This window comes from Asparagus officinalis, chromosome 6 (assembly GCF_001876935.1).
Source record: "Asparagus officinalis chromosome 6, Aspof.V1, whole genome shotgun sequence".
NCBI classification, from domain to species: domain Eukaryota; kingdom Viridiplantae; phylum Streptophyta; class Magnoliopsida; order Asparagales; family Asparagaceae; genus Asparagus; species Asparagus officinalis.
The window spans coordinates 37,196,604-37,221,049 of record NC_033799.1 but is presented as its reverse complement, the minus strand read 5'-3'; the positions used below and the strand labels follow the sequence as shown (position 1 = coordinate 37,221,049).

The 24,446-nt window shown below is 41.0% G+C and overlaps 1 protein-coding gene across 1 annotated transcript; it reads right to left on the bottom strand.

The window, feature by feature from the left end:
* Positions 1,321-9,188, bottom strand: LOC109846058. Its single transcript, XM_020415282.1, has 4 exons — positions 9,099-9,188; positions 2,708-3,960; positions 2,085-2,334; positions 1,321-1,440 (listed from the first exon to the last, which is right to left on the bottom strand). The coding sequence occupies exons 1-4, from the start codon at positions 9,186-9,188 to the stop codon at positions 1,321-1,323; spliced, it is 1,713 nt and encodes a 570-aa protein (XP_020270871.1).

Genomic DNA, 24,446 nt, shown 5'->3' with positions numbered 1-24,446 from the left:
CTGTCAAATACAAAGCAGTGCCCCCCCAAAAAAAGCAAGTGCATACATAGTTTTATGCAATGAGAGTAATTTCATAAGAATTTGTAATCTCAAAGAGATAATGTAGACATATGATTCACCCAAAAAATCATCCCGTTGGAATCTTGTAGCATTTGTCATCCTTCTTTCAAAGAGAATGAAGTTTGGAGCGGTCTTGTGCAAAAATCTTTAAATGTCAATTAGCTTTTTGTTTTTGAAATTACCCTAAGTTTATGTTTGGATTCAAGGAATTGTTAGAATCTGATGTTTTGTAATTAATTCCAATCCATTGTTTGAGAATTCTTAGAATTGCAATTATACAAATTTTCAACTCCAAAGTTATTTTTGTAATTGCAGAATTTAAGGTGATTGTTTGGTATTTACTTTATTTTTCTAGGAGGTTGTTTGTAATTTTTTATTTATATGTAGTTGTTTGAAATTCTCATTTTTTTCAATTGTAATTTTTAATATTTTTACATGTATTTTCCTAATTTTCAAACTTTTTTGGAGGGTTTTGTGATTTCAGATTATGCAAGGGGTGAATCAAAATTTTTAGATTTTAGAGTGTTTTTTAATATTTTCAAAATTTAGCATGTTTTTTGTGTTTTTAATGATTTTTCAGAGATTGTCGTTACCTTGAATCGGTCTTCAATGACCAAATCAATGTTTGTTTCTCTGTTGAGAAAAACGTGGAAACGTGGGTTTGTTGAGAGGAAATCTCTCATGGGGCAGATCTGAGGAGGGTGAAGATAGTGGGTTTAGCCCTTATTAAAGGAGGATCAATCTCCTTAAGGAAATACAACGAAGAAAAAAAAAATCAAACTCCTTACCCATTACCGGAGCCCCCTCAAAGCAATCCTCTTTCTTCTTCTCTGTGTTCGATCACTAGTATCAGAGCAGTGTGTCGATCGACAACATTCAATGACTGTTATGACGTTCAACGACTCTGCAACTGCGACTTCAGCGGTTGTTGAAGGAGATCGCGTCACTGATCGAGATGGGAGCTCACACAAAGGAGATTCAGGATCCACCCGCCCAGGACCGGTCCTGAGCATTCGGGGGCCCTAGGCAAAAACTTGAACAAAAATACTAAAGGGGCCCTCCTATATTCAAGATTTTTTTTTAAATAAAGTGTTGCACCCAAGTAACTTTAGGGCTGCCTACATACTAAGGGATGATATAACTAACCCTAAGGATCAAACACAATGTAGTTCTCCTAAGCTACCCACCCTGGACAAAGGCCTACAAATCACACCCTAACACTCTCATTCCCAAAATAAGATCAATGAACCAATGGAAGTATCACTTTATGAAGCCTCTTCTTGCATTTTTAGATGCAAAATCATTAATTAAACTTGTATAATCAAGCTTCTCCACTTTATTTTTCTCAATTGACAATATAGCTAAGCCATTCAATCTTTCCTGTGACATAGTTGATCGAAGGTAAGATTTGATCAATTTTAACTTTGAAAAGCTTCTTTCTGCAGAGGCAACAGTAATAGGTATGGTCAACAATATTCTGTAAGCAATCCAAGCATTCGGAAAAGTACCATCTAATTTTTTCAAATAATTCAGCACGTCAATTGCTTCTTTGTTTCTTTTGGTAAGTATTCTCTCAAAAGTTTTAACTCTAAAAATAAATCTTCGCCATTAATATCAAAATGACTGTCATGCTTTAAAGATTCTTCAAATTTCGCACAATAAGCCTTCAAACTAGCATCATCAACAATGCTGAATTTCTTCAAATTAAATAAAAACCCAAAGACTTCTTCATAATGTCAAAATTGTTCAAACCTACTCTTAAGAGAAGAAATAGCTTGATCCACTATGTATAGAAAGTATTTAACTCTAAATGATTCTTCAGGAGATAATATTGTCTCTTCGGTAGCACTTTCATCATAACTCTAAATGATTCTTCAGGAGATAATATTGTCTCTTCGGTAGCACTTTCATCAAATTGCCTCTTCCTGCGAATGATAATTCTTCAGGAGATAATATTGTCTCTTCGGTAGCACTTTCATCAAATTGCCTCTTCCTGCGAATGATATGTTTTTTTTACGAAATACAGCTTCAATTTCCATTTCAGATGCAACATTTTTAGCTTCAGTAATGGCCTCCTTAAATCCATTTTCTCTGTACTTTTCAGAAAATAATATAAGTCCATTCAATTGATCTATAGCAATATCAATTTGCATGTCTTCCTTTTGCAAAAAATTGCTAACAGAATTAACAGCAAATAATAAATTGTGCCAAATAATCATACCCAATAAGAACTCAAAATTCTCCATTTCATTTATTGCTAAGGACTCAGCTTCACTCTTTATTTTTGGATCTCCATCGATACTTTCCAAGTGAATTAAAGCATCTCTTATTTTTGTAGCTTGAAATCTTACTGCTCTTACACTTTCAACATGACTTTCCCACCGTGTTTATGACAATGGCTTAAGTGTGAGACCAGAAACATGTTCTTTAAAAATATCCCACCGCTTAGTAGAAGATGAAAATAAAGTATATAAATGTTGTCACTCCAAAAAAAGATATAACTTTCGAACAAGAGTTTGCCATATCGCAAAGTGCGAGGTTAAGACTATGGCAACCACATGGAGTGTAGAATGCTCTAGGATTTACTGCAAGGAGTCTTTTCTACACATCTTTATTTTTTCCTTTCATATTAGATCCATTGTCATACCCTTGTCCTCTTACATCAGAAATGTCAAGTTCTAGAATCTTCAATACATCTTCAAGTTTGCTGAAAAGTCCCAGTCCTGACGTGTCGTCGACCTTAAGAAATTCTAGAAAGAACTCTTCTACCTTTACTGGACTTTCTGAAACATCCACACATCTTATTATAAGAGTCATTTGTTCTTCATGGCTTATATCTGGAGTACAATCTAGTATAACAGAAAAATATTTTGCATCTTTGATTATTTTGATCATTGTATGTTTGATCTCTCCCGCTAACAATCCTATCAGTTCATTTTGAATTTTATGACTGAGATAATGCTTATGAGATTCACCTTTTTGATAACGTCGAATATGCTCTTTCATTACCGGATCAAATTCAGCAATCAATTCAATTAAACTTAAAAAATTTCCATTGTTCTCTTGATAAATTTTCTCATTATCCCCGTGAAATGCTAAACTATTTTTAGCAAGTGTTTTTACAACAACAACAACTATTCTTAATAATACTTGTCTCCAATGTTCTCTCTCCTTGTTTAATATTTCTTGCACACTTTTATCAATTGTTTCAATACTACGCAATCTTATTTCCAATTCTATCCAACTTCTCATGCAACTTATGTGCTCACTACTCCCTTCATGACTTTGAAGTCTATGACTAAGATTCTTCCAAGTTTTAAATCCTTCATTAACCAAAGAACCCATTTGATTCTTGTTTCCATCTTTTCTAAATAATTTGCAACAAAAGCAAAATACCACATTCAAAGAAGTTGAATATATTAGCCATCTCCTATCATGTTTATCTCCATTTAACCATTGTCGAGTGTAATGAGTAGAAGAGAAATGTCTGCCTTCAATATCTTTAGGAAAAGCAATAACAACTCTTTTGGGTCCTCTTTCCACTAAAAGATCTCTCAGTTTTTGATCAATATTGCTCCAGTTTGCTGGATCGTCAACATTCATGTTTTCATTGATATTCTCAATCCTAAGTTGAGTAGGTTCTTCAATGTTTCTATCATCTTCTGTAGGTTCTTCAATATTCATATTGTGTTCAGTAGGTTCTTCAATATTCATATCATTTTTATGTTCTTCATTTTGATTTTCTTCATTATTATGTTCTTCGTTACCATGCTCTGTATGTCTACTACTAAAAAAACTTATCCAGCGCTCCTGCTTGAGATTTTTCCAAATTTTATAATTTTTGTTTCTTTTTTCTTTTTTCATATCCAGAACTATACTTTCTAGGAAGCATGATGAACACTGAAAAAATATGATCAATCAACAATGCAAATTTCAGATCAACAAAAATTTATATACAAATACTAAAATACATAAGATCAACAAAAATTATAATTTATAAAGTTACAAAATTACCTTGAAATTTGAATAGTTTCACTTCAAACAAATTTCAGATCAACACGCTTGCACACATCCAGATGGTACTGCAAATAAATCAGATAATAGTTCAGTAAAAAGAAGAGATTTTAGAGTAATAAATGCTTTTAAACTAACTATAAACCCATCAACTAAAAATGATAGCAGCCCGAGCAAAATCATCCCTTTTCGACATTAACTCAAACATGTTGTGGGCATAATCTAGGCATCCACATTTCAAGTAAAACTGCAACAAATCAATATCCAATCTCAAATCTGACTCAGACCCACAAACTAAAACGTGGGCATGCATAACTTCCCTACTCTTTCCAATTTCAAAGTCACACAAGCCTTAATAACAATGCTGAATGTTACATAATCCATTAATCCAGCGATACCCATTTGTGGGATAACAGAGAAGAGTAAAACCAAAACACTGATTGGTATTTTTTTACTTTTATATCCATGAGGGCTTTTAAGAGGAGATTGTATGTGTGAAATTCTCTCTTAGGCAAAAGATCAAATAGGATGCGGGCGTGTTTTGGGCTGCAGAGTAAAAATCCATAAAGATACCACTTTTCTCCAAAAAAACCCATCAAAGAAACGGAAACCACAAATAAAAAGAACAAAACAAAATTACCAAAATCGCATTAATCTCTCCTCAGTCCTCACTTCTAACAAAATCCCTCTTTTCCTTACCCAAAAACATTTAAGAATTGATTAAATCGTATCAAAATCCATCATTTAAGGTCAGAGAGAGAGACCTACCGTTTTTTATGTGAGAGGGTCTGAGGGAGAGCGGAAGGAGGAAGTGAGGAAGAGGATGGTAGGGTTTTGACATTTTGTGAATTTATACAACCTTTATGCTATTAGAATTATCTTGGGTCGGGTCTGCAGACTGCAACTGAAGAGAAGTTTAAATACATACACAAGTCAAATCAATAAGAACCTTTTTGACATTTTGTGAAGTTTAATACACAAGTCAATAACTTTGATAAAAAAACACAAGTCAATAAGAACGGCAGGAGGAAGTGAGGAAGAGGATAGGGGCCCTAATTTTGGGGGGACCCTAGGCAATGGCATACCCCGCCTACCCCTTGGGCCGGTGTAGGCTGTCTAAAAATCACAATAGATAGCTGATCTCCATCAAGCTTCAATGATGAAAGTTACAATCAGATGACATTCATGTCAACAAATGAAAGCTGCAAATATAGGACTTTTCACATAGATCGAGAAGAGTTACAATTCGATGACACTTCCGACAGCTAATGAAAACTCTATTCGGTGATCTTCACAATCAACAGTGAGAGTTACAATCTGATGACTTTCACACCCCACGACAGTTAAAGCAAGGATTACTGAACAATTGTCCTTGCAATGCTCTACAGAAGAGGTTACAAGTCAACCAACCTCTTCTAAAACGCGGAATTCATCCTCGCGTTATGATTCTTGAAATGCAAGCGACCCCCGCGTTTCTAAGCTACAACAGGCGAAACGCGAGCGGCCCTCGCGTTTTTTTCCGACAGCTAATGAAAACTCTATTCGGTGATCTTCACAATCAACAGTGAGAGTTACAATCTGATGACTTTCACACCCCACGACAGTTAAAGCAAGGATTACTGAACAATTGTCCTTGCAATGCTCTACAGAAGAGGTTACAAGTCAACCAACCTCTTCTAAAACGCGGAATTCATCCTCGCGTTATGATTCTTGAAATGCAAGCGACCCCCGCGTTTCTAAGCTACAACAGGCGAAACGCGAGCGGCCCTCGCGTTTTTAATGTTCAGTCAACACCCAACTCCGCGTCTCAATTCTAAGACGCGAAGTTGTGGCATTGAACGCCGAATTGGGCATTTGACTCATTCAAATATGAGTCGAATGGTTTCAGAATTGTTTCCCCACGATCTGAGGAAATCACGCCCACTTAGGAGCAGATTTAGAGGGCAGTTACAACCTCTTATCTACCTATAAAACCTCAACAAACTCAACTGAGTCGGGGTGAGATTTTTGGCATCTAAACTGCACGAGGAGGTTGGGAGCTGAGATTTTCTCTGGAGATAACAGAGGAGAATTCTTTGGAGATAAAGGATTTGATTCAGATTCAGAAGATCAAATCTGGGGAGAATCCTTCAGCAACAGAAAATCTGCTTGGCCATTAATTGAATTTTTGGTTCTAACAACTCTTTTCACAGAGTTCTAACTCGTTCTGAGTTCTAAAACTCGTTAAGAGTTATTCTTCAAACTTACCACATAATTTCATTATTCTCACGAGATAAAAGACGATCTGATCGTTAACGGAGAGCAAATTCGACGCAAGCAATCGAAGGAGGCACTTCATCACTACCAAGAAGAACCCAGTTTTAAACAAAGAGGAGGATCAAATTCGTTCTTCTTTCTTTTGTAATCGAATTGTAATCGATATCGAAGAAATACAAGTCTATTTTCTTTCATTCTTTTCATTACAAATTTTTCCACGTACAAATGATGGCGACTTCGCTGGGGACTAGCTTTTCTGATGAAGAAGTGGTGGCGTAATCCGACGTCCACCTCATGGGAATGACTGTTGAAACTCTCGTCATGGAGTTTGACCAAGCAAAATACGAGGAAGCCCTCTCCTCTGGATCGCTTAGCCCTAAGGCTAGGCGTGATGTCTGCATGATCTCCAAGGAGATCAAATCTATTGCTGAAACACCAAAAGAAGTCATCTCCTTTGGCCAAAATTCGTTGAACAGCCCCTCTACTTCAAGAGCGGGCTTAGCCTCTGTTGAACTCGTATAACGAGTTGAATATCCCACATCCGCGTCAACACGACGTGCTACGGGCCATAAACGGCCTATAGAAGAGACGAGCATAGTGTTTCCACCACGGAACGCAAACGTCGAGGCTATGAGCCCAACTACGAGCCTCGACTGATACAGCTGAAATGTGACCCTCAATGGCACGTTGTTCCTTCAAAACGTAACCCTTAGAAAGACGCTGCCGAAGATAAATGCATACCCCACGTGCGCATTCAAACGAAACATGACCCTCAAGAGTCTGTTTCACCAACCAAACGCGACCCTCAGGGGTGCATTCAACCAAAACATGACCCTCAGGGGTCTGTTTCATCATTTAAACATAGGCCGCGGCCTAATGTTTACAATTCTAAACGCGACCCTCATATTTCTTTTCAAGAACGCGACCCTCAAGCGGTCCGTCAAGTTCAAAAAGGTCAACATGGATTTAAAATCCATGTTCGACAAGAATCAGTCTTGCCCTCTCAAGAACAGGGGGTGCAATCTCCTTCCTCATGCTCGGAAAGAGATCCCTCTCAAGTGTCCGACTTGCGGGAATTTTTATCAAGAGGAAGACCAACTCAGCAAGCAGCTCATTAATGCCAATGTGAGTGGCTTATATCTGCAGTTCTTTCAGAATCTCACTGCTGTACACCTGAGCCCCGTAAGTCAATGTTCGACAGACTGACCAACGTTGCCAGACCTACTAAGCGACGACGTCATCAGAAGAAGAAATTGTCTGAAGCTGAATATCCTCAAGCACTATCAACATGATTGGCAAAGGGAAAGCCTCACATCCTAGTTCTGACGAGACGCAGAAAAGTCATTCCCTGACCGTTCGGGAAATTTGTGACGAATTTGAAGGAGTATACCAGCACACCCAGACTCGCACAGGAGCTATCCGCTCGGTTGACTATCAAAGGTTAGCTAAAGGGATCAGTTCCGATGAGGAACATTGGGCAATCACTGAATCTTAATCTTCAAGCTCGGTCGTGACTCGAGGGGATTCTGTTTACATGACTGGAAACCCTGAAGACTTAGCCAAGAGAGTTGACGACCATCACGTCATGCTCCGGGCGTAACAGGAGACCCTTCTTCAAATGAAGAATATGTTGGCTCAGCTCCTTGCTGAAAAGGGCCAAAGACCGGAATCTTCCTGAAGGACAATGTCCACGGGAAAACAAAAAGCACCTGAGCATTCAGATCGTGAGGCTCAGAACGTAGAATCTTCTTCTGAAAATAAGAAGGAGATGGAAAGAGAAGTGCACCCTTAGTCCACTAAAGTGGACGAACTAGAAGCTCGCCTCAACGCAATCGCCAACAGAAGCGAGCTGCGCGAAGAAGGGGTAGTACGACCTTACCCTGCTGAATGGGACACAGCACCCTATCCACCAAAGTTTAAAGCTCCAACCCTGCAACCTTTCGATGTGATAGGGTCACCCAATCAGCACATTTATTACTTCAAGTCTCACACTAGAGATGTGGTGGTGAACGACGCCATCCTGACCGACTATTCATCGGTACCCTCAAGGGTGTCGTTTTTGAGTGGTTTATAAAACTGCCTGCCGGATCCATCTAGAAATGGGTAGACCTGGAAAGGCTTTTCTTAGCCAGGTTCTTTGAGGACGACACGGAAGTTTTAGTCCTGACTCTTCTTGCCACTAAGCAAAGGAAAGGAGAGTCTATCAAGGCGTATGTTGAGAGATTCTGCAGCATGGCACTGTGATGCCCGTCAGGTATGACTCAATCAACTTTGGTTGAAACTTGCAGGCACAATTTGCAGACCTAACTCCTCACTCAGATGAGGGTGGCGGAATGTCGCTCCTGGAGACAACTGGTTTCGCAGGGAGAATAAGCTAAAGAAATAGTTGCTCGTGTCAAGGCTGAAGAAATTCCCCAACCAAAGCCGTAGCAACAGCGCAACCAACATAATGCTCCTTGATCAAAGGGGAAAGAGACTTTGGCTGCCAACACCAATACACGGGCATCACTGGCTAAACAGATCAAGACACCGAACCCGCAAAGGGAACCCAAGCAATATTCGTTCAAGGAAGAGCATGTGGACACCATGTTCCAATTACTTCGGAAGAACAACAAGCTGCCGCTTTCCGAAATCAGGAAACCAGATGAGGCAGGAAAAGTCGATGATCCTAATTACTTTCGTTATCATAGGTTCCTAGGCCACCCTACCAGAAAATGTTATGTATTCAAAGATATTTTACAAAACCTGGTAAATGCAAATGTGCTCACCCTGAATCCCGAGTAGAAGACCGTGTCCACCAACTTAATAGCGGTCCAATTTAGTGACTTCCTGCCAGTAGCAACTGTGAACATCGTCATTCCCATTCACAAGGGGGAGATGCATATGAAAAACACTGACTTACATAGTCAGAAAGACAGAGGGTTGGTACCCCTTACTACCCCAAAAGGGGAGATCATGTGGGTACACCCTGACCTAGTTGAAGATAGGCAGTGGGAGAAAACCACGTCCAAAAGGAAGGGAGGAAAGACTAAGTCATCCAACGTGATTAGCCCCTCTATTAATGAGGATGATGATCATCTCAAACCTCTTACCGACTCAGAGGAAGAAAGGATTGCCCTGGCGGCGTACCCAAAAGGCAACCCTGGTACTCGATCAGGAAAAGCTTACTTGAGGGACTACGATCAGAACGCTCAAGAAGCCAAAGAACCACTCCAAGACATTGGGGGTTCTATACCAAAGAAGCCAGTTGATAAGGGAAAGCAAAAAGAGATCCGGTTCAATAAGAATCTTCGCCAGGAACTCGGGGAGTCGAGTGCTCCCTTCCAATTCAATGTCATAGCACAACTGGCCAACATACTGATCAGGATTACTCTATTTGAGCTCCTAAGGTTGTCTAAAACCACCAAGGAAGCTCTGATTGAAGCATTAAGGAACACAGAGAGTTTTATTACACAAATCGCTCCGACCCCTGAAGCTTCTGAAGATCAACCCTGCCTACAATGTCTGCAAGCTGCGAGAAGTTTATCCTGCATATCATTTACCTAGGAAGACATGCAAGTATAACACAAACATGACAGACCCTTGTACTATACAGGGTACATTAGGTCATCGGAAATCAGCCGTGTTCAAGTTGATCAGGGTTTAGCGCTCAACATCATGCCCTATAGGGTCATGCAGGTCTTAGGGATTCCTATGTACCAGTTGAACACCACCCAGACTACCATCTTCGGTTTTAACGCCAACAACACGTGGCCCCTGGGAAAGATCAAGCTCAGGTGTCAGATCAGAGATCTCAAATCTGAAGTGACCTGTTATATCATAGACGCAGACACGTCTTACAATCTATTATTGGGACGACCATGGATTCACGCAAACCGCATTGTCCCATCTACCCTACATCAGGTCATGAAGTATGTCAATGACGAGGGAAAAGTTCGAACCCTGATTGCAGAAAAGTACCCTTTCCATGGGGTGAAAATTTTTCATACAGATTCCGTCTTCTACTTAGAATCTCAGGAGAAAGAAGACGTTGATAGTGGCAATGAAGCAGATATTGAGCCGGATCCTGAAGAAGACTGTCCATGGGAGTTAAGCATTGATGTAATTGGTCAGGATGAGAATAATAATAATGTACCGAGCGAGGGAAAGTGGACCATTAATGAAGATTTTATTTTGGCATACTTGTCTGACGTGTCTTCTAAAAATGAACGAATAGAGAATTATTTTAATGCAGGTACTAACCCATGACACACATTGTGTGCAGAGACATCCCTCACATTGCCAATCAAGTCATCCTTCATTTTAGATGAAGAAGCAGAAGATGCACAAAAGGCTTTCCTCAAAGTCTCGTCCAAAAGGAGAAGGCAGAGTCCCATCCATTTCGGTAAAGTGAAACCCGAACTGCTCAAATGGGGAAGTTCGTAAGAAGATGATGGAGTTCCTCAATTCCATTACCACGAACCTAATTCCGTCCGATTAATGAAATGAATGTGGTATAACTTTAACAAAAAATAGGGTTTGAACTTCGGGAAAGGAAGACGAACACCAATTTGAATGTCTCTAACCCTTGAAGAAAAACTTCCGGATTATTATCAAAAATCTGGAAGAGTCTTGGGCTATGTCACAACTCCCCCTGTTTCAGAAAATGAAATCAGTAATTATCTGCGTCAAGACCATTCATCTGGAACATCCTCATGGGAATCCGACATCAGTGTCAGACCTTTCTTCAAAAGCTTGACCGTGAACATGGTTTCAACTAGTCATCCAGATGCGGACGCAGGGGGTGACGAAGAATTGATCGAATCAACCAATGACACGTGGATTAAATGCCTTAACATATTGTGGGATATGCGTTTTGAATAATGCGAACCACCTACTGAAGATAACGTAATCCAGGTCAACATGGGAGACGAATCTTACCCTAAACCAATTTTTATAAGCGAAAGTTTATCATCATCCGAGAAAGAGGATCTTATATCTCTCGTCCGAGAGTATATAGATGTCTTTGCTTGGAATTATGAAGATATTCCTGGCATTGACCCAAAAGTGGCCATGCATCGTCTCAACATCGATCCGGATGCCAAACCCGTTAAACAACAGCAACGCCGGCTTCGTCTAGAGATCATGGAAGCAATTGAGTCTGAAGTTAAAAAGCTTATAGACTTAGGTTTTATCAGAGAGGAACAACACCCGGACTGGGTGGCCAACATTGTTCCAGTGCCCAAGAAAAATGATAAGGTCCGTATATGCATCGACTTTCGTAATCTTAACGCAGCTTGTCCAAAAGACGAATTTCCTCTTCCCATCACTGATGTCATGATTAATAATACTTGCAGATATGAAAGGATGTCTTTCATGGATGGATTTTCTAGGTACAATCAAATCAAGATGTATCCTAAAGACGAAAAGCATACTGCGTCCAGAACTCCACTGGGTGTGTATTGCTACACAGTGATGCCCTTCGGCCTAAAAAACACAGGTGCAACTTATCAACGTGTAATGAACGTCATCTTCCACGAACATCTGTGTAAGAAGATAGAATGCTACGTTGACGATATAGCAATAAAAAGCCAACACAAAGGCGATCATCTTACAGACCTAAAAATAATGTTCGACATCATGCGAGCACATCAGCTGAAGATGAACCCAACGAAATCGTTCATTGGAGTGTCAAGTGGAAAATTCCTGGGATTTATCGTTACATCCAAGGGAATTTCTCTTGACCCAGAGAAAGTACGCGTCATCCAAGACATGCCGCCGTCGAAGAATCTCAAAGAACTCAGAGGTCTACAAGGAAGACTGGCTTACATTCGAGGATTCATATCTAATCTTTCGAGGCGTTACCAACCTTTCTCTAAGCTTATGAAGAAAGGTGTGTTCTTTGTTTGGGATGAAGAATGCCAAAAAGCATTCGAAGAGATTAAGAGATATCTCACCCAACCACCAGTACTCGTGGCCCCTATATAAGGAAAACCATTCCTGTTATATGTAAGGGCTATGGATCATTCTCTAGGAGCTTTATTAGCCCAGAACGATGATCAAGGGCAAGAGCAAGCCATCTACTACTTAAGCAGGACTATGATGGGAGCCGAGCATCAGTATAACCCGGTCGAAAAAGAATGTCTCATTTTAGTATTCGTAGTTTAAAAGATACGGCATTACCTAGTTGGACAAACAATTCATGTCATTTCTAAGGTAAATCTCTTAAGAGTTCTGATGACGAAACCATCATCTCTAAATTGTCGGCTCGCCAAGTGGGCCATCCTCTTGTCGCAATATGACATGCATGTAGGCTGTCTAAAAATCACAATAGATAGCTGATTCTCTATCAAACACCGATGATGGAAGTTACAACCTGACACTTTCAGAAGGTTACAATTGGAAGACTTTCACGTAGATCGCTGAAGGTTACAATCTGACGACCTTTACGATAACTGATGGAAGTTCTAATCAACACCCTTCACAATCAGCATCAGGAGTTATAATTTGACGACTCTCACATATCAAAGAGCTAAAGCAAAGATTACAAAATAACGATCTTTGCAACACTCTGACAGAAAGAGATTACAAATCGACGGTCTCTTCAAACAAAGACGTGGAAGTCCTCCCCGCGTACCAATATCAAGACACAGCACCAATTCTATCGCGGACGCATGTTAAACTTGGCTACAAACGTAGCTCAAATTCAGCTCTAAACGCTACAAACACAGTTCAGATCCAACTACCAACGCAGCTCATGTTCGGCCACAAACGCAGCCTCCGAAAGCTGCCAACGCAGCTTTCATCCGCTGCCAAACACAGCTTCCAACAAACAACCAAATAAGTTTCTAGCCGCTGCGTTCGAGCTTTCTGATACTACGTTCAAGCTTCCAGACACTGGGTTTGAATGCAGAATTCACACCAGAATGTGGATTTTTGCGTTTGACTCATTCAAACACGAGTTGAATGGTTTCAAAACCGTTTCCCACGATCTGAGGGGATCACAACTCCACTCAGGAGTGATTTAAGGGGCGGTTACATCCTATTAGCCCCACTTAAAAGCGAATTAAGGGGGCGGTTACACCCCATAATCCCTTATAAATAACTAAGAAATCAGCTTAGTTTGGGGCTGGCTTTTGGATCCTTCTCCTTGGCAGCAAAGAAGAGATCTTTGGCTTGTCTAACCAATTGCGGTTAAGATCAATCAACTCATCGAGAGTTCTAAGACTTGCTTTGTAAGTTCTCCACAGCGTCAAATCATGAGGAGTGGATACCGTTCCAGTGAATCAAGACGTTCGGATCGTCAACGGAGAGAAAACTCGACGCGAGCATTCGAGGGAGACACTCCATCACCACCGTAAAAAACCCAGAATTAAACAAAGGGGAGGATCTCTGTCGATTCTCCTCTCTTTTATAATTAGGAAATCCAATTGTAACTGATATTAAAGGAATACAAGTCAAATTTTCTTTCATTTCTTTTATTTTCACCAAACAATGCAATTTATGCCCCAAAAAGCAGTCAAGGGTCAAGTGTTAACAGACTTCTTAGCTGATCACCCGGTGCCAGGGACATCTAAGTTGTATGAAGAATTGCCCGACGAAGTTGCTGAAACTTGCGTCACCCAAGAAGTTATACAAGTGTGGAAGTTATTCTTTGACGGTGCATCCAGAGCAAATCCTCATAGAGCAATTACTGCGGGAGTAGGATTAGTGTTCATCTCTCCACACGGTCACGTGATCCCAAGAGGATTTTCCCTGATCGAGCCCTGTACCAACAATGTAGCTAAGTATAATGCTCTGCTATTAGGAATGTAATTTACTGAAGAGCTTAATATTCGACATCTCGAGGCTTATGGTGACTCACAGCTCATCGTAAATCAAGTCTGAGGGGAATTTAAAGTGCGTCATGAGGATCTGATCTCGTACTACTTCGTAGTACTAAAGTAAGCTAAGAAGTTCGAAGGTTTCTTTATTGAGTATATTCCACGAGCTCAGAATGCTTATGCGGATGCTTTAGCCTCGTTGGCAACTTCGCTAGAATTGCCACCAGGGGTTGAAACAGTGATTCTAGTCACGGGACGTGAGCCATACTGTTCTAAGATTCCTATAGAGGAAAGTTCAGACAAGACAATAGTAGGAGAAGCCTGTACAACCTCGATGGAGCTTGAATCTAGAGATTGGCGATTCTCTTACATCGACTATGTCATATACAAAATTTTGCCCGATGACCCTAAAGAAGCGGCCGCTATCAAACGAAAGGCCCCCCGATTCTATTACGATACAGCTTCTCAAATCTTGTACCATAAATCACATGATAGAATTTTACTTCGATGCCTCTCTTAGAAGTAAGCAAAAGAAGCCCTCAAGGAAGCTCATGATGGAATGTGCGGAGCTCATCAGCCTGGAGCTAAGTTAGGAGATTGCCTCCGATAAATCAGTTATTACTGGCCAAAGATGTTCTCAGATGCAGTTGACTACGCTAAATGGTGTCACGCATGCCAAATACATGGGGACTTTATCCATCAAGCACCAGGTAACTTGCATCCCATATCTGCTTATTGGCCATTTGAAATGTGGGGTATGGATGTCGTGGGACCAATCTCACCCCCGACTTCCAAAGGGCATCGGTTCATCCTGGGCGTAACCGATTATTTCTCCAAATGGGCGGAGGCAATCCCGTTGAAAGAAGTTAAGACTTCGAATGTAATTAAGTTCATCAAACATCACGTCATCTACTGTTTTGGAGTCCCGAGACGGATAGTTCACGACAACGGGACACAATTCATCAGCTTTGGGCTTCAGAGATTTTGTGATAAATTCAGGATCCAAAGTGTCGCCTCTATGGCCTATTATCCACCGGCAAACGGTCTCGCAAAGGCCTTTAACAAGACCATCGTGAAACTTCTCAAAAAATTCATCTCTAAGAGCCGACGCGACTGGGATGAAAGACTCGGCGAATGTTTGTGGGCCTATCGCACAACCGTAAGGACACCTACAAGAGCTACACTGTTTTCTTTAGTATACGGCTGCGAAGCTGTACTACCACTAGAGATTCAAATCCCTTCCCTGAGAGTCATGATTACAACTGGATTAATAGAGGAAGAGAAACATCAATGATGTCTGCAAGAACTTGAAGCGTTAGACGACAAACGACTTCAAGCTCAGCAACAGATCGAGTTGTATCAAGCCCGGATTTCCAAAGCTTACAACAAAAAAGTTAAAGAATGGATTTTTAAGAAAGATGATTTAGTTTTGGCCAACAGACGACCCATGGTAATGACACACAAAACCAAAGGGAAGTTCAATCCTAAATGAGAAGGGCCCTTCGTAATAGAATCGATTTATTCGAATGGAGCTTATCGCCTTATCAATCAAAAAGGAGACAGGCTCATGATGCCAATTAACGGGAAGTTCCTTAAGAGATATTTTTTGTAAATCATGCAGTCCCCAGAATTCCAGTCGAGTCAGGCTGGGGGTCGCTAATTTGTAGTGTATTTCGGGAATAAATGTTTAATTTTCCTATCTTGTATGTCGTCATGTTAACATTACACCTCTGACGATTGAAATTTTTTAGAATTATTCTAAGTAGTAATAAAGAGAATTTCAATTTTATACTACAGTTACAACCTTCGCATTACTTTTCATTATCTTGAAATAGAATTCGACAGAAAAGAAGACGAATAGCAAAATGATATCATTTTCACTTAATATCGTTAATTTGAATACAAAGAGACGATGAGCAAAATGGAAATGATACAAAAAATTTCTTAGAAAAAAGGACAAAATCTAAACATCAGGTTTAAAGATTTTTGCCTGGACTTGAAGGCAGAAAGTTTCTTCCTGTGAGCTACTCGGACTTGTTCTTCAATCTCCCTTCTGAGTTCTGCTTCAATAGGAGCAGCAGCAACAATGTCTCTACGAATCCTCTCGGCTGCGTGGAGCGTACAACAAAAATCTATATAAATGTGACCGCTTTGAAACTCAAGCTCTTTTCTAACATCCTCATATTGAGCCAACTGGGCTTTCTTCTGGTCCAACTCAGCTTCCAATTTAGCAATAGCCTCTTCAGTGTCACGAATTTTAGAAACAACACCTTTGATATCATTATATATTTGAGTATGTTGCTTTCTTAGAGTGGTTATGCGGGCCTTTCTATCAGATAAGTCCCTGCGAAGGATCTCTCCATAATGCATCTTCGAGATTGTAGCCAAGGAGAGATCCGGCTCCACTTAAGAGTCCAGGTTGGTGTGCTGCAGCTCCTTGAAAGCTGCCAACTCTGCCTTCAAAAGGATGATGCCCCCTTTACAATGCTCAACCCATGACACATCCCCTTTATCCTTGATTTTGTCCAAACACTTGGTCAGGATGGGTTCACAATCCTCAAAGGAAGCTCCCCCAACACTGACAATATTAACAATCGTCTGTATCCAATGTTCCAATTCCTCAATTAATTTCTTCAGAGCTCTTGAGCGGGGAGGAGGAATAGTTGATAGATTGGACCTGTACATTCATCGCGAACAGGTGGAAGAGCAACCTCGGAAGGATTGCCTTCATATGTGCTTTGGTCCCGAGTAAGAGGAAGAGAAGCAGATTCAGAACCCTCAATGGGCGATACCTTTTCGGCTCCAGCATCCTCAGGAATAGAAGGGATCGATTGGGGCATTTTGTCCACTCTATCAGTTAAACGCGCAACAGGCACAGTCTTCATCGCATCCCCCATTAACTTGACCCTCTTTGAATTTTTGGCCATGATAGGTATTCGTTTACGAATTCTCCTGTCGTATTCGCCTTCCTCAGCAGCGGAAAGAGCCTTCTTACCTGATCTTAAAGAACAGAGTTCTGGATTGGACGCTTCTATAGGAATCTCCTCAGCTGCCTTTTCTTTAGGAGAGTAAGCAATTGACGGTCCCTCTTCAGCCCCCGTAGGAGCCTCTTCTTCAGAAGTTTTAACAGTGGACAACTCCTTCGAGGCTTCGACTGCTCTGTCTGCTTCTCGTTCATAGGAAAGATACTCATCTATTCCTGGTAAACGGGTTTTGGTAGAACCACTTTTTGATTTATACAATTCCCGAATCTCTTATATGCATGAAGTATAGATGTCATATTCTTGGAGGCAAGAAGCTTCATCAAACCAGTAGTGAAAATCCGCAATAGTAGAATAGCCTGGTGGCGAATTCGATAAAGTAAAGTGCGCATGGGTCCCTCCGACAGAGAAGAAGTACCACGCACGAGCTCCCTCGTACAAATTCCTAATTTGAGCCAACGCCGGGTTAGGATTACCAACATAAAGTTGGTCATATCCAAATTGTTTAGCGAACCTAGAAGGCATGTAAGGCTCAATGATGCATTTCTCCCGCAAACGATAGACTAGATAGCCTAACCTGATCATAGGAAGCCATCTAAATGTGTCCTCCTCCAAAGAAGACGAGCCCTCAAAAAGTACCTCCATGAAGCGGGTATTCTCTCCATCAGCTCCGTCAAAATTGGGAGCACAGCAAAAAATTCTATAATTGTCTCCCCGAGAAAAAAGTTGTCGAACCCTAACTATGTAGGAATTAGTCCACGTAGCCGATTCCAATCTCTATACAAAGGGAACATAAACGTCATCACCCTCAGATACCCCCACCATCAATGAAGAGCAATGCAGCACGAACCAGGCCACCAAGTACGTATACGGCACTGATATACGTGGTTGAGGAGCTTTCCCGGCTTTTCTCCTAGTTGCCTTAATTCCCGAGACACCGAGAAGTTCGGAAGTCAACATCCTTAGGCTTATTTGTATGCATCTTGCCATAGCAGTGAGGAGGCTCACAGGTCTCCCATGAGCTAATAAAATAACTGGGTATACAACCTCAGCCAATATCGCCTCTACTGGTTTTGACGGTACTACACACCACTTCAACCAAATCATGAAGAAGCCGACAAGAAGAGCTATGTCAGAAATAGGAATCGTGGCCTGGTAGTGGAAACTTTCAAATTCAACACTAGCCTCAAAATCATCCTCCGCATGCTCCGTCTTGTAAGTAGCGCTGAAAGCCTTAATTCGGGCTTTGGCGTCATTAGGGAAAACAGTTGCAACATGAGATACGGCTACGTCTTTCCGGCTTAGGTTCTGAAAGAGGTAGTCTGCCCATGCGGTATGCATAATGCCCCCTCCACGCATCCCAAAGACTTGAGTACATATATGGAAGTGGCACATCAACTCCCAGAAAGTAGCATAAACTTCTGGGTGTGCCGCCCTCAACAGGGAAAGCTCCTCAGTCGTAGGGATGAATTCTTCGTATGGCATTCTACCAAATGGTAACCCCAATACTGCTTGCATCTTATGGAGAGCAAGACCTAACTCCCCTATAGGTGTAAAGAAAGTACAACTGTCCGGGTTGTATTTCTCTAACATAGCAAAAAATTGTGATAACTTTGCACAACCCCACGGCGAGTAGCTAACACGGGAATTGTGAGACCCGATTGAGCGAGTGGTTCCTTAAGCTCCTCAAGAATGAAGTCAACCATACGGGTCCACCAACCTCCTTCTCCAGAATAAACCCATCCTGGGGATCTGAACATCTGGGTAGAGAATTCATCCTGTGCTGCAATGAATTGACGAATGAAGATATTCTCTGGATGCGACACCTCTGGAACAAGATTCTTCTTCTCAAATAGGCCGGGCCTCAACCCCTTGAGTTGTCCCCCGATTTGTGTGTGAGCCCGTCGACCAAATCCAAGCGACACATTCTCTTTCTCCTTGACTATGTCAAAGGTTAAACCCCGGCGACAGCTCATATTCAAGAAGTAGGAGAGTGGGTACATCCTCTTCATATTTGGGAGGAAGAGGAAGCGGTTATTAACCTTCCGCAGTAGCTTTGAATCTTCTGCATGTATGAGACGATCATCAGCTATTATACGATCTCCGAATATGAATGCCGGTTTAGGAAACTGATCACGGCCGACAGGAGTCTCCATGTCCAAATCAGTGATCAAAACTCTGAGAGTAGAGCATCGGTGGAATCAGATCATATATGTTCTCTCCGCGTCAGGGAAAGTACACAATGGAATCCTGTCTTGAAGACTGAAAGTGTCATTTGCGTCAGGTCCGCCAATATACCCGAAATGATATTCTTGCGAAAGCGACACATTTGGAAGGAACACTGCAAGGTCAAAAGCAGAGATTAGCAATTAAATCGAATTGTTGACATAAAAACAGAGATCAAGGCCTACGTGTCAAATCTTAGACACAAAGGGCCAGCCTCGTGTTAAAATTCTCAAACGCGAGAGTCAACCTCGTGTCAAAAATTCTCAAACGCGAGAGTCAACCTCGTATTGAAAATTTCAAATGCGAGAATCAAGCCTCAGGTTAAAAAACTCAAACGCGAGAGTTGAGACCCATGTTTGGAATTCAGAACGCTGGAATCAACACCGCATTTTATGATGAACATGGAGTCCCAACTCAACGTTTTTGTTAAAAACGAGTCATCTTCCTTGTTGGTAAAAACCCATCTAGGGTTTTTAGAAAACTTGTCGAAGCAATTTATTTTGATCGCCGCTTACCACGACAGGGAGGCCCCCATGAGGGCAACGATGTCGACGACGTTCCCGCAGGAACAAGAATACCGCCCTTATCTCCAGCCGACAGCGTTTTGGAAGTCGCTCCAGCGACTCCCTTCAAGCTAGAGTCCACTCTTCACGATGCCATTGATATAATTGGTCGGAGAAGGCGTTGTTGATCGGAGGAGACATAGTTCGCCAGAGAATTCATCGAAATTAAATGAGGGTTCTTGTTCTTGGAAATGGCCAAAACTGGAAAGTGTCGAATGACTCTTGACATGACCACTCAGGTCTATTTATAACAGTTGTCAAGCTGTTAAGATGGCACGAGATTCTAGGAAAATCCTAATCATTTTCTCTTTTTTAAAATGCAATCTTTTGCGTTTTTAGATAAAGTCAGTTAAGACTTTAATCTCAACGCTAAGTTCACACCCGCGTTCAAATGCTAGGCTCAGACCAGCGTCATGGAGGTTCTTAACCTCGCGTTTCGAATCTCAAACGCAAAGGTCACCTTTGCGTTGCAATTCTTCCAAATGAAGAATCTACACTTGTGTTTTCAGACACGACACTTATTCCTCAAGGTCATGAGTCATCTTAACAGAGCGTCAATCAAAACCTCTGTACCTCCTCAGCAGAATCTAAATCCTCGTCAGGTTAACATTACACCCCAGACAATCATCATCCCTATAGAGGTTGAATTTAGCTGGCATCGATACTAATTCGGCTATAATTCCTCTGTCAGAATCCACTTACTGATTTTCATCAATGGAATGATAAGTCTCCAAAATTACTCAAATCATGGTCAGTTTATTAACTCTCCACAGCAAAGTACTAAATAACCAGTTTATCAACTCCGTTCAATGGGGTAATAAAATTCTCCAAATCTTGTTCAAATCACAAGTATCACAACTCAGCACTTCGATGATAAAATCAATTAGCAGTCCTCCCCAGCGAGACGCTAAAATATCTTCTCTATAGATGTCACGTTAAAACCATACCTCTGACAAAATTAACTTATTGACTCTCCCCAATAAAGCGATATGTCTTTAAAATTTCCCCGATCGCAATATTCCTGTCATGTTAAAATTACACCTCTGACAAAATCAACTTATCGACTCTCCCCAATATAGCGATAGGTCCTCAAAATTGCTCCGATCGTAATATTTCTATCACGTTAAAATTACACATCTGACAAAATCAACTTATCGACGCTCCCCAATAGAGTGATAGGTCCTTAAAATTGCCCCGATCGCAATATTCCTGTCACGTTAAAATTACACCTCTGACAAAAATCAACTTACCGACTCTTCCCAACAGAGCGATAGGTCTTTAAAATTACCCCAATCGCAATATTCTTATCACGTAATATCAATCTATCGACTCTCTTCAATAAGAGTGGTAGATCCACAAATCTCTGTTATGTTAACAAGATACCTCTGACAGTTCCACCACTTTTGAACCTGTTAATTCTTCTACATAAGAGTAACAAGTGTTCATATACTTGTCCCTAGCAGTTGGAAATTTTCTGAAGTTATCTTAAATGGTAATAAAGAGAATTTTCTAAATCTGTGCTAAGTCAGTATTACACCTATGGCATTTCTCATGATCAAAACATGACAAATGCAAGAAATATCACTTTTTATTCAAAAGTCAAAAGAAAGTGATACAAAAGAAGTTTGTTCTTGTTAAAAGAAAAATTACAAGGGCAAAAGTCACTCGCGCATCAAATCGAAAGAGATGAGTTGAGTCTTGACTTTATCTAATTCCTCCTCGTGATTGGCTTGCACCATGGCTTCAACCTTTGCCCGGAGTTCATCTTCACTCGGTATGATAAGGGCCGCTACCTCATTCCTGGCATGTTCCAAAGCTTGAGCCTGCGTTTGATACTCCAAAACACCATTTGCATTCTTGGTGCTGAGGATATTGACGGTGTTCTCTTCACGAGATAGCTGAGCCTGTAGTCGTAGCACTTCAGCTTCAGCCTCAACGAGCTTTGTACGAAGCAAGTTCATAGAAGTAATCAAGAGGTCTTACTCCTCTCGTCTCCGAATATTATGCTCGTGAAGCTCTGCAACCTGACGTTCCCTTTTAGCTAAGTCTTGCTCCATCATTTCTTGGTGGGCCACTTCTGCAACTTGAAGCCCAGCCAAAGTTGACACAATTTGCGGCTGAAGTTCTCTGCGACCCAATGCTTCAAAATGCTGTAACTGTTCTTCCAAACGAAGAATAATTTCGGATTAGCGCTCAAACCACTAAGTGTTCCCCACACTCCTAACTCCATTTAAGCCTACCTCCAAAATAGGTCGGAATGAGTTAAAAGTTCCTTGGCCACTTATCACATATTCAATTACTTTCTTGGCAAGGCTGTTCAAGTACACCAGAGAAATTTGAAGAAATTCAGGTGCACCCGCGAGACTTGAAACAGTGGACGGGGATACCCCCTAGCCATTGAAATTGGTGCGTCAAAATGATGGCTAGCAGGCTATCCAGGTGCTGAAGCCGCAGAAGCAATCGAAACATTCAACTGCGAAGGACTTGAAGTCAAAGCCATCATTGCCCTTGCTTGAGATATGCTTGGCCCTACCTCTGTTGGTGCAAGTGAAATATTCATCAATGTTGTAGGGGGAGCAGCTGTCGTAGATGAGCAAGGCAAGGGCTGCTCCTGTAGAGGAGCTGATACTTGCACAAACTACGATTCCAAAGGAGGGGTCATAGTGGAAGTCCCGAGCAATGCTGCTGGTGAAGCAGCTACCATAGACGAGCCAGGCAAATGTTGCTCTTGCAAAGGAGCTGACACCTACACAAGCTGATGCTCAATAGAAGGAGAAGCAGTAGTGGTCTCGGGAGGAGGTGAACCTGCACGCAAAAAGGGTCGGAACGCGAAGAGAATGTGCGGAAGAATTCAAAGTAAAGTAGGCTTACCAGAGATGTAAAATGGAGTATAACCAAATACTTTGTCGGACGGGACATTGGGAGTATCATCAAAAGTAGTGATGTCATCCATAGAATCATGCCCTTCGTCATCTTCACCATCACCTGGCATGTTGCCAACTTCAGCTCCTTCAGTCCCTCTACCTTCATCAGCTACCTTACCAGTTGAAGAGTCTTCATAATCCACTTCCTCTTCGTTATCACGTGTAGCTGAAGATCCAACAAGACTTGTGCCAACTACCGATTTAGTCACAAGCCCCGTTGTTGGACTAAGACCTGAACCGCCATCCGATGGCATCAGTGTTGAAGGAGGAGGGGACGGATGGGTAGATTCTACATCAGCAGCTATTAATTCACCCTCTTTATCTTTGGAAGGATGGGGAGAGGAAGCTTCACTTGATAAGGTCGAACCGTGCGAACGGAGTCCAGTCTTATGTGACAGACCTGCAACCGAGGATTCATGCTCTTCTTCTTCTTCTGCAGATCGGATAGCGTCGGCCATCAATTTTGGTTTCTGCGGGCCTTTGGTAGGAGAAGACCCAATCATCAATTTTCGGCGGATCAGCTTATCGTATTGACCCGCTTCATTCGCCAAAAGTTTTCTCTTCCCAGCTGCCCTTGCTGTAGAAGAGTCTGTTGGCCTTCTTGTTTTGATGATGTTTAACAAACAATTTACTACTAATGTTGTTTGTCTAGTATTTTTGTTTTCGTATTTATTGTAGACAAATAACGTAGTTGGAGGATGGATGGATTGTGCCATAATGACGATATCAAATGGAGGTTGGCGGAATTGTGGAGTGAAGCAACATACAATTCAAGTTAAAGATCAAGTTCAAGTTTCATCCGCAAAGTGTACCAAGTCAAGCTTATTGAAGATCAAGATCGGCTTGGGTAATCTAGTTTAGGTTTTATATTATGTGTGTTAAGTACCTTAAGCTCAATATCATATGCACACACGTATTTGATTTCTATGTATATATATAGTTATATATTTACATGCATGATTTTGAGTTTTCATGTTTTGAACACTTTTTCAAAATAATGAGATTTTACAATTGGGAAATTAAAATTGGAAAATTCTTTTTGTAACATGCTCAAAATATTATTTGCAAACATTTCTCAAAGTTTTATCAAGTTTGAAATTGATTTGTTATGTTTAAAGGAATTTACAAATTCACGTTTTCGTTCGTGCACATGTTCGTGCATGTTTTACAAAACTGATGAGTTTTTACAAATGGGAAGTGATATTTGAAATATTCTTTCTCTGACATGTTTATCTACATGTTTATAAACTTTCCTCCAGTTTTACTATTTTTGGAGTTGATTTACTATGCCTAATTAATTTTACAAAATCGTGTATCATAGCAGATTTTCAGAAACTGTATTTTTGTGTTCAAACATTTATTTCTCTCAACTGGGAAATGATTTTTCATAAATTATTTCTCTGACATGTTATTCTACATGTCTACAACATTCCCACAAAATTACATAATTTTTGGAGTTTATTTACTATTTTAAATTGATTTTACAAAATAGCTACGCACTACTACAGTACTCCAGTCGACCGGACCGGTCGACCGGAAATGTCTCTGGAGCTTTTTCAGGTTTGTACAGTGCGAGCGGTCGACTCGACCGGACCGGTCGACCGGAAATGTCTCTGGAGC

Coding starts and splice junctions, on each gene's coding strand:
- LOC109846058 (XM_020415282.1), bottom strand. CDS start 9,188: ATGACGATGTTCACAGTTGCTACTGGCAGGAAGTCACTAAATTGGACC. Junction 2,335..2,707: donor TCTGATGTAAGAGGACAAGG/GTATGACAATGG, acceptor AAAAATAAAGAG/TGAAGCTGAGTCCTTAGCAA. Junction 1,441..2,084: donor CTGAAATGGAAATTGAAGCT/GTATTTCGTAAA, acceptor ACTATGTCACAG/GAAAGATTGAATGGCTTAGC.